This window comes from Sinocyclocheilus anshuiensis, unplaced genomic scaffold, assembly GCF_001515605.1.
Source record: "Sinocyclocheilus anshuiensis isolate Anshui unplaced genomic scaffold, SAMN03320099.WGS_v1.1 scaffold183, whole genome shotgun sequence".
Lineage (NCBI taxonomy): Eukaryota > Metazoa > Chordata > Actinopteri > Cypriniformes > Cyprinidae > Sinocyclocheilus > Sinocyclocheilus anshuiensis.
Genome location: NW_015548309.1, coordinates 70,943 through 81,404, shown reverse-complemented (window position 1 = coordinate 81,404; position 10,462 = coordinate 70,943). Strand labels below are relative to the sequence as shown.

The window sequence follows — 10,462 nt, the reverse complement described above, 5'->3', positions numbered from 1 at the left end:
ATCTTATAAAGATTGGTTTTTTTTTTTTTTTTTGGTATACATGTACAACCTAAAAAATATTAGAGTTTATTAGACTCTAATATCAGAGAAAAATATTAGAGAGTGATGTAGTAATTTGGAACAGCTCACCTGAGCAGATGACTCCAGAAACTTTAGAATGAAGACAGTGAGTTTTACCCCATCCTGATGAGCCACAGTTTTTCAGCGTAGACTCTGATCCAGTACACATGACATAACTCATCCAGATCGGTCCTGTTCCTGATCCAAAATGAGCATCACCCAGAGCATCTACAGGTTCTCCACAGTCCAGTTCTCTACACACCACTGCAGCATCAACCAAATCCCACCAGTCATCACACACTGTTCCCCACTGACCTCTATGAAGAACCTCCACTCTACCAGCACAGCGACTGTGACCACCAACCAACCTCACATTTACACTGTCTGTTAATGCAATAGATGAATAACAGATTAATTGAAAGAAGGAATGAACAAGATTGGAGGGGAAAGAATGGGAAAACAGAGGGAGAAAAAAAGGGGGAAAATACAGCTAATTATATCTAATAAATATATTAATAAACGGTTAAATAATGTACTGTAGATAATGTGTGACAGTCAGCAGCAGCATAATATAATTGCTTAATGTTTCATTTGAGATTATTTTACTCCTTGATTCAAAGTATAAACCTACCAGAGGTGATGAGTTTTATCAGAAACATCAGCATTAGACAGGTCTTCATCTTCTCCATCTGCTCAAGTATTTCATCAGCTCAAAATGCAGCACAAGTTTCTTCGCAGCTCCCTCAAACACTCTGAAGAAACTGGCTCCTGTCAGCTCCCTAAAGAGAGAGTATGTGCCAAAACTTTCCAATCAAGTTCATCATTACCTTATTAGACAGAACAGAGGAACTCATCAAACAACTTCAGTGACAAATCAGAGGAGGCATTTCTGATTTTCACCATATATATCAAATGAACGTCACAGCTGAAAAAAACTCCTCCTCTTCCATATAGAGACTCTTCAGTGAGGATACGCACACACACTCCTGCCAGAGGCAAAAATAGTCACACATCATACAGGAGATGCTAAAGATTTCAGAGAGAGGAAGCACTCCGGGATATTTACAGCATCAACACCTGCTGAGATACAGAGACTGATAACTGCTCACTTCAAACTTCATATCATCCTGTTTTCCTCATTCCTTAAATTGTGACACCCAGCAAATAACAATTTCTTATTCAATTTTCTCAAATATATATATGGATATGGATGGATAAGTGCTGTCAAATCGATTAATCGCAATTAATCGCATCCAAAATAAAAGTTTGTTTGCATAGTATGTGTGTACTGTATATATGTATTATGTATATATAAATACACACACACACACATGCATGTGTATATTTAAGAAAAATATGTTGTATATATATTATATTTATATATAAATTAAATATTTTCAAAATATATACTGTATGTGTGTGTATTTATATATACATAAATATACACAGTACACAAACATATATTATGTAAACTTTTGACTTTTAACACACTTTATTAAAACGTCTAAAAACAAACACTACATTATACCCCACACATATCACATTGCAATGTGTTCAGGAGGTATGAGAGAGAGAGAGAGAGAGAGAGAGAGATTTAGAAATAACTACATAATTCCCAAACTCACACATTTAAGAAATTTACCACCTTCTTTCCCATTCTGGCATTATTATTAAGTATTAATTATGATGATGATGGTTATTATTGCCCACTCAATTTTTATGTTTATTGTTAGAAAAATCACACAAATCCATGTCTTACTGTAAAAATAACAGCACATGGGCTTGTGCGTTGAATTTAGCAATGCCTTACTCAACCAAACGATGGCAGAAAAAATATTTCTAATGACAGGCTGCAAGGTGCATTCCATACTGCAATGAGTTAGTCTTCCAATAGATGGAAGCAAAACCCTCATTCCAGAAACGAGCTGATAAATGTCTTGTGGATCTTGTGTTTGTGTTAGGACAGGGGGAGAGAGCGTGTCAATATTAAAGTACATGGGTTTGTGCGTTGAATGTAGCAATGTGTTACTCAACCACAAGATGGCAGCAAAAAACTATTTATTTTAATGACAGGCCGCAAGGTGCATTTCTTACTGCAATGCGTTAGTCCTCCAATAGATGGCAGCAAAACACTTATTCCAGAAACGAGCCAAGTGTCTTGTTCTCGTGTTACAGCAGTAGAGAGCGTCTCAATGTTGAAGGCTTACTGGAACAGAAATAATTCTGTTTTTCTTATAATAAAATTCTTAATGACTTTATTTCTGGGCAAACAGACATTTTTATTGTAGTAAATTGTTTTGGTTAAAAATCCTGAAATTAGACAAAGCAACATAATAGTGCTTCATAACAGATTGAGGTCTGAGAGACGGGAGATACTGAGAATTTAAGTTTTATTAACAACAAGTGACAAACTGTTCATTGATCAACAATAAATTAAGAGGAGGCATATTAAATATCAGCATAATGACAATCTCAACTCTTTTTTTAAAGTCATTAAAGAAAAAAAAGACACTTCAGTAGGGAAAGAAATATCACCTAAATACAACATGGTCAGTGCTCTCAGAATACAATCCAGCATGTTACAAACCATCTCTTCTGTGTTTGTGCACTTTACTATTCTTGTACACTTTTAGCGGTTTTTACTGTCCAAAGCAGCACTTCACAGAGGCTCCTTCTTCATTCCCTACCTCCAGACTAGTTCAAGTTTTTACCAGTTCCACCAACATCTGTCCATAAGCACTGAATCAGCAGAAAATAATCAGCACATGTTCCAGCAGCGGATCACGTCCCGGAGGCTCGTAGACCCTGTTTCTGCATGACATTCCAGAGTTTGTGGAGGTTGGACTGAGTGATGAAGTCGTCTGGTTTGAGCTGCAGCGCACGGAGGTAGTTGCTCTCAGCTTCCTTCAGCTTCCCATTAAGATGGAGGATCGCCCCGAGATTCATCAGAGCTGCTGGATGCTGGGAAATCAAGAAACAGATAATCAGGATAAGGATGGCTAGAAATAAATAAAACAGTAGAGGCAACAAATATGATGGAAGACGGTGCTTTAATCTTAAAGAATATCATAAAATGAGATGTTTGTTATTAAATAATGCATGTAAAAAAGAATCATTAATTCTGCTAGGTAACGTTATGACATCTAATAGAATGACTAAAGTATGTGCTTACATCAGGTCTTAAATCTGCTGCCTTCCCATAATACCTTTCAGCAGCCTCATTCAGACTGGCCTGTCTGTGGACAAACACACACAATAAGTTATTATTATTATTATTATTAGCAACAACAAGTGTTTAACGATATAAAATGTCATTATGTCTATGTATTTATTTGTCAAGTGGCTATGGATGTGGATGATGAAACAAGTGGAGTCCACCTTCAAACCACCTGAAACTAAACTCTGCAGATGTAGCTGTGAGTCTTTGAGAGAGACACACACACACACACACACACACACACACACACACACCTGAGCATATGAGCAGCGCTGAACACCACGTCAAACTCAGAACTGTCCAGCTCTGCAGCTTTCTGAGCCATCACTGCTGCCTCTCCCAGACGAGACTCTTCCAACAGAAACTGACCTGACAGACAGGAAGAAACATAGATGAGCTCACAGGATTGAAAACAACTCAAACACAGCAGGCCAGAAACCCACAGGTCAAACAGTCAGAGATCAGTGCTGAACAAGCATCCAAAAACACACAGAGACAAAGAAAGGGAGAGTGGCAGATGAAGGAGGACATGAGGCACAGTGAACCTCAGTATATAAAATCAGTATATCTCTATATAAAAATAATCGTAATCGTAATTGTAATAATCATCAACTTATAATATATAATATTCTTACTTGAATTATAAATTATATATACATTTATATACATTATTTACATAAAATCAATATAATAATAATACAAATTTAAAATAAATTAAATGTATTCATAAATAAAATAAATAAATGGTGGAATATTTAAAGACACTATCAAATAAAATGTCAAGTGCAATTGAGCACTTTATTAAACAAATTAGAAGGTAATCAAATCAATCAGAAAGGAAATCAGATTGTACTGTAATGCATATAGCAGTTTCCTCTCGCAGGATCCAGCTCTATTGCCTTCAGGAAGTAATGCTCTGCTTCAGACTTCTGCCCCTGTGGAGAAATTAAGAAATAATCACACCTGCACCCAACGTTATTAATGAAAGAACACAGTCATAACCAGACCCTTTAAATTTGTGCTGTATATGATGCTAGACGTTATCAAAGTGTGGGAAAGTATACCTTCTTTATGGTTAGAACATTTTCTACACTTCCTTTACGGTTCAGTGCTGATTGCTTCCATGTTGGTGTTACCTTTGCATATGTTCTTGTCATAAGCAGTGTGGTTATATTAGGCTTGCTTCACTGAACGGTTCTGTGGCAAACACTTCAGATAAAAGAATAAAAAATATACCCTGGCAAGCTGAGGCATTTCATGCTCTCCTTCATACGGTTCCTGAAAAGCATTCAACTACATCCAAGAGCGTTTATCAAATGCATAGACCTATAATACTTAAAGTCAAGGTTTCAAAAAACCTCTAAATGGCTTCAGATTTGAATCCAAAAGGGCAAATACAAAACAAGCTATTGTTTTAGCCTTAGCCCGAGATTTAATCTATCAACTAAAGCATTCAATTAGCTTTCAAGGTTTTCAGGGACATATTTTCAATAGAACAAACCTTCAAGTTCAAAACAGACTGCTAAACTCTATACAAGGCTGGACAGAAAAGTAAAACAGAAAAGTAAATGTCCTGAATTGTTCAAGTAGAACATGCCATAACTTATATAGTCATTTTATATGGCACTTAAATAGTCATTTTGTCTGACGCTGTCCTGAACGTTTGACAGAGTAACCTAGCTAATTCACAGCAGTTCTTCGACAGCTGGTCAGAAGTTCACCAGTAACCCGTTTTCAATAAGGAAAGAGAGTAATTACATTAAGCGCAAGGCTTGAAGGATAATAACCAGTTTTAAGCGGTGCGTATTTAGCGGACAGGCCGGTGAGGGGGCCTGTCTGACTTCCCCCTCAGCCCAGTGAGGGGGAAGTCGTGGCCTTATGGTTAGAGAGTCGGACTCATAACCCAAAGGTTGTGGGTTCAAGTCTCGTACCGGCAGGGATTGTAGGTGGGGGGAGTGAATGTACAGCGCTCTGGGTGTGTGTTCACGGTTTGTGTGTGTTCACTGCTGTGTGTGTGCACTTTGGATGGGTAAATGCAGAGCACTAATTCCCAGTATGGGTCACCATACTTGGCCACATGTCACGTCACTCATTCACTTGTCACTTAAAGTGAGCAAACAGTCTGGACTCTTGACCAGCCGTGCTCAGACACAAACCCAGATCAGATTAGAGGGAGGATATGAGATATCACGTCCTGGAGAGACACAGCTGCTCGACCTTTCTTCATCACCTCTCTCCATTTACATCATAGTGGTCAGAGAGGAAAATATCATAAGCGACTCGGCAACGGTTATATCGTATGCAGACAGAGACAGGGTAGTGAAAGGGGTGGAATATAAATGTGGAAATTTGAAAAGACAGGTTTTAAAGGTATCATCACGGTGATGTTGGTGTCTGAGAGACGTTTGTGTGTCAATGTTCCTCTCAAGGACAAAGCGATTAAAAGAAACCTCAGCACTAACAGTCTCATGAAGGGTCATCTGTGGCTCAAAAGATTTTAATAACCAGATATCTTTGGAGTCTTCTTTCCACTTGGTCTCCCCTTTTCATAGTTTGAAATGATAACCGAATTATTTAATATTTAATTAAGCTTTCATAAATCCATTTAGCTTCAAGATTTCACATTCATACTGAAAATTTAATAGCAGCCACAGTGTGTTAAAATACAGCAGAAAAAAGCCTGAGACCACTAGTAAAAATGCTTCTATTTTACCTAAACATGAATATAAACCTATAATAATAACAATAAATAATAATAATAATAATAAACAATTATTCTACCTTGTAATATAGTTCATTAGCCCCTGGGCTTACACATTGCAATTTTAATTGCAAGTAAACAAAATAAATAAGTTTTTTTGTGGTTTAAATATTTTTTTCTTTTTTTTTTTTTATAATTGCAGATTTTCAATGCTGTCTCAGACTTTCAGGCACCACTGTATATTTTGTTTTATCTTCCACATGATATTCACAATGACCGTTGAAATTATCCCCAATTTTCTTTGACAGAAGAAAAGCTCACAAACACAAAGGGGTAATAATGCACTTGACAGTTTGACTCACTATGATAGACAGCAGTTTTCCATAGGTCAGGTGGGCAGGAATATGGTCAGGTTTGGCCTTCAGAGATTCTCTGTACCAGTGCCCTGCCTCCTCTAGATTACTCAGTCTCATATATGCCTCACCTGTGGGCCAAAGTCAGAGAGACGTGTAAAATTACCTAGAATTCCCTGCACTTCATGCCAACAAATCTAATGCAGATGTCATGGGATGAGTTTGAGGAGTTATGGAAGACCTTTTGATGGGCAGACATAAAATATTTTCGAGCAATATGTTTGCAATCATACAATGTAACTGAATTTGACTCAGGCACAAAGAAGAACATGTGACTCTAAGCAACTGAGCTTGCCAAAGACTACAAGTTAAAATTCCAATACCAAGCTCTTTTTCTTTACTCCCTAAGAAACGCATAATATAAAATGTACACTTGAATGGACTCTAAAGTTACTCTGGATAAAAGCGTCTGCCAAATGGATAAATGTAAGCTCATCACATCTCTGGACACTGAATCAGTAACACAAGGACACATTATTTATGTATCAGATTCCAGTCACATCTCCAGATGTCTTTTTTCATCCTAACAGAAAGAGAGGAGGAATATTGCGGCATAAACTGCAAAGGAAAAAAAATAATCGGAGATGGTATAAATACAGTATAAAAAGATATATAAATATATTTTCTTAACACATATGGGGGTTGAAGAACACATTAAACAGAGCATATTCGTTTCGTTTGGTTGGTTTGAAATTCTAGGAAAAATGTGATAAGTCATAATACTGTTTTTTTTTTTTTTTTTTACTTCAAGTTGTCAAAGATTTGTGAATGAGCATTTATAAATTTAATATATATTTAATACAATTTAATTATATTATATATATTATATTTCATATTAACTATAAATAAATTAAATATAAGAATATAAAATAATCTAAATTTAATATATTAAAATTCCTCTGTGGAAAAAATCCATGAAGATGAGCACATAACTCTAAATTAATTAAATTAAGTTAGTTTATCATAGAATTTATTTAGAGTGTTATGCAAGTGTTTTTTCATCTTAAATAAAAACATCTGAATGCACAGAGATAAACACTGACCCATCATATTGTACAAACTCTGCGGTGCAAACTGTCGTGGCATTTTTTGCACAGACTCTTTATACATGGACAGTGCCTCCTGAGGATGACAAACAAAAACAACCTGTCATAATGAGACAATGAGAACTGATAATTATGAACAACCAGGGAACAATTCATCCAATAACATCATTGCATGCATCAATACTGGTTGTACTTGCAGATTTTGATGAATACCTCGTGCTGGCCCTGCTCATGAAGCAGCTTGCCGAGGTTGTACAAGCAACTGGTGACGGAGCTCTTATGGGCATGAGGGTCCTTCAGGTTCTCATCAGGGATGTCAGCACAAGTGTGAAAGGTGCGCTTGGCCTCTTCGACATTCCCCTGGGAGACCAGGATGATGCCCACGTTCAAGTATGCAGCTGTGAAAGAGGACAAAAGGGAGAACTAATAAAAAAAAAAAAAGAGACTGAATTATCCAAAACCTCACATACTTGTACAAATGAAAGTCCAAAACAGACATTTATTCCAGTAACAGACTCTTTGGAGGGTCAAAATGGTGAAACTGAAGAGCTGAACTCACAGGCCAGAGTCGGTCTGCTCCCGATGGCCAGTTTATAGTAATGCAGAGCCTCAGAGAATCGCTCCCTCTCCTGCAGCAGCAAACCACTGCATGAAATAAAGCACACATTGCTTTTAAACTTGAGAAGTGATATGTGAAGTAAGAGGTTTGTGCGAGTACCAGAATGTGATGAAACATTGAGGTCTCTGCTCCTCTCCAGGGTTAATGAGTGTTAGAGGGGTCTCACGCTTTTTAAAGCCTGCAAATAAGAACTAATGAAATCCCCGTCACATACACAAGCCCTGAGCGACAGATATAGCAAACACCTCCACTGCTCCTCAAACTCCCACTCTCGTTTTCTGAATGCTAAGTATGACTCTACCCCTACAAAATGTTTTAACTTTTGTTTACCATTTTGGGGCCACCTTTATAAAAATTAAATGCACTAGAGTAATCAACAATATTATGGCACATTTCCATATTGTGTACATCTGTTGATGTCTGCTGCCCTGCAAGTCACGTTAAATGGATTACGTCAGTTCCCAAGGAAAACTGGCTCAGATAAAGAGCTGCATGACCTTGACAAAACCAACACTCCCAAAATACTGTCCTGTGAATACAGCAAGAAAGAGAGCGGTGCAGTCAACCATGCAATATACTTTGTTTGCTTATTTCTGGTCAAATTAAATCAAATCGAATTAAATCAAATCAAATCAAACAAAAAGTAGACATTAAAGTATCAGACACTCTGGAGCGTCGCGACCTGCAGCGTATGAACATGCTCCTTAACCCGATGGTCACGAGCAGACAGAAGCCCATACTGGGGATGTACAGCACCCGCTCGGCCAACACAAAGCCCACGTAGAAGAACATATTAGTGGCTGGGATGAAGGGCAAAACTAGCAGCCCAAGGGATAAGACCACCACACTCTCTGTGGCTGGGAGAGATTTTTGTGGGGCTCTGAGAGGTTTATGATATCCATTTCTTTTGGGAGAGTTTGAGTCCCTGTAGTGATTGTCATCATGATTATGACTGTATCCATTAGTTGCAGGCTTTCCATTGCTCATATGTGATTTTCCATTGGTTTCGCTAATTTTAGAGGACTGTAGCGATGGGTTTCTCAAGCCAAACCATGACAGGAGAGAGAATCCTGAGTAAAACAAAACCGACTGAAGATTCCGCCAATCAGCGATGGATCTAAGCAGAGGAATGGCATCCATTGACCAATCGAAGCTGAGTTTGTCAGGGCAGAGGAGGAGCCAGGCATTGACAGCTGGCAGGTATAGGAACGTGAGCACTCTGGTCAGGAGATGAGGTGAGTCGGCTGCAGGGTTGTCCGAGTTGGAGAAGTTCGGAGGCTTGTTGCCCATCCAGTAAAACCGAGCTGCTAGCAGAATCATTCCAAAACCAACCAGCCATGCTAGACTGACCAGCAAGCTCATGTTCTTCCTCTAGAAATGACGAGAATGAAATGTATCTGTCAATGCATTCTCTTAAAACACTCATTTTCATTTGTCCACTAACAACAATCAAAAGTGGACATATCTCATAACAGTATACCACCACAATATAAATTTCACCACATCTCGCACAATGCATTGTGTTTAATAGCATTTATAGATGGAGAAAACAATGGTGGAAATGACATTAAGATTTTAACACAGAATTAAATGGCTGACACTGTTGTTGCTTTGGTAAACAAGAACACTAGCCTTCGAAAAAAGTATTTTTGAGTGGTGAAAATACTCTGACAATTTTCACATAAATACTGAAATTGTTTTATTTTTATGTCACTATTTGTTTTTAAATACATAAATCATATTTAAATGATAGTAAGGAATAGGATTTTCATATTTCAGATCGAAAGTTTGGGTACGGGACAAGCATGTACACATAAAAAGTCTTAAAAGTAGCAAAAATAAATGACTTGGTTAAAAAACAAAAAAAATCCTAAGACTGCTTAATGCGACGCTCATATAACAAAAAGTTAAAAGAAAAAAAGAAAACTCATGGCGCATTAAAAGAAGAAAAACACCCCTTTGCATTTATACTATATACTGCATATTGAACAGTCCTTTGAGTGTAAAATTGAAAAATATTTTCTTGTATAATTGCCTCTGAGCACAGAACATCAGTTGACTGAGTGCACATTGGGGAAGTCGAGCTCAAAGACTGGGGAAATTAGATGCCACAAATATCGATTTCTTTATTTCACACACAACGGGTCAGAAACTTATGGACTAAAGCCACGATAGATCCTCTGCTCCCACTGAGTATGACACTGAATTGAACTGAATGAGCACTATTTCATCACCTGTTTTTGTTCCCGCTCTTTTGTACTAAACTGTAAAATCAATCTTAGATTGGAGATGCCATAAAGACCTTATAAACGGAGATGTGAAGGACAATCACCAGACAAACAGCAATTGTCCTGCAGGAAAATATTCTTCTCCGCTTATAAAGTTTCTGCATGAAGCAGTGTTTCA

At 37.6% G+C, this 10,462-nt stretch overlaps 2 protein-coding genes across 2 annotated transcripts in view; both read right to left on the bottom strand.

Annotated features, from left to right (window-relative positions):
* The window catches only part of LOC107656208 (scavenger receptor cysteine-rich type 1 protein M130-like), a 7,560-nt gene extending 6,811 nt beyond the window's left edge, over positions 1–749 (bottom strand). The window contains 2 exon segments of the mRNA XM_016443974.1: positions 130–444; positions 692–749. Coding sequence (XP_016299460.1) covers positions 130–444; positions 692–749 — 373 coding nt within the window.
* Positions 750–2,433: 1,684 nt separating this feature from the next.
* LOC107656207 (transmembrane and TPR repeat-containing protein 2-like) overlaps positions 2,434–10,462 on the bottom strand; it is a 30,707-nt gene continuing 22,678 nt past the window's right edge. The window contains exons 3-11 of the mRNA XM_016443973.1: positions 8,723–9,427; positions 7,997–8,189; positions 7,651–7,835; positions 7,435–7,513; positions 6,341–6,462; positions 4,131–4,212; positions 3,532–3,646; positions 3,233–3,296; positions 2,434–3,021 (exon numbers count right to left, since the gene is read on the bottom strand). Of these exons, the coding sequence (XP_016299459.1) occupies positions 2,842–3,021; positions 3,233–3,296; positions 3,532–3,646; positions 4,131–4,212; positions 6,341–6,462; positions 7,435–7,513; positions 7,651–7,835; positions 7,997–8,189; positions 8,723–9,427 (1,725 nt within the window). The 3' untranslated portion in view covers positions 2,434–2,841. The remainder of the gene's footprint in view (positions 3,022–3,232; positions 3,297–3,531; positions 3,647–4,130; positions 4,213–6,340; positions 6,463–7,434; positions 7,514–7,650; positions 7,836–7,996; positions 8,190–8,722; positions 9,428–10,462) is intronic.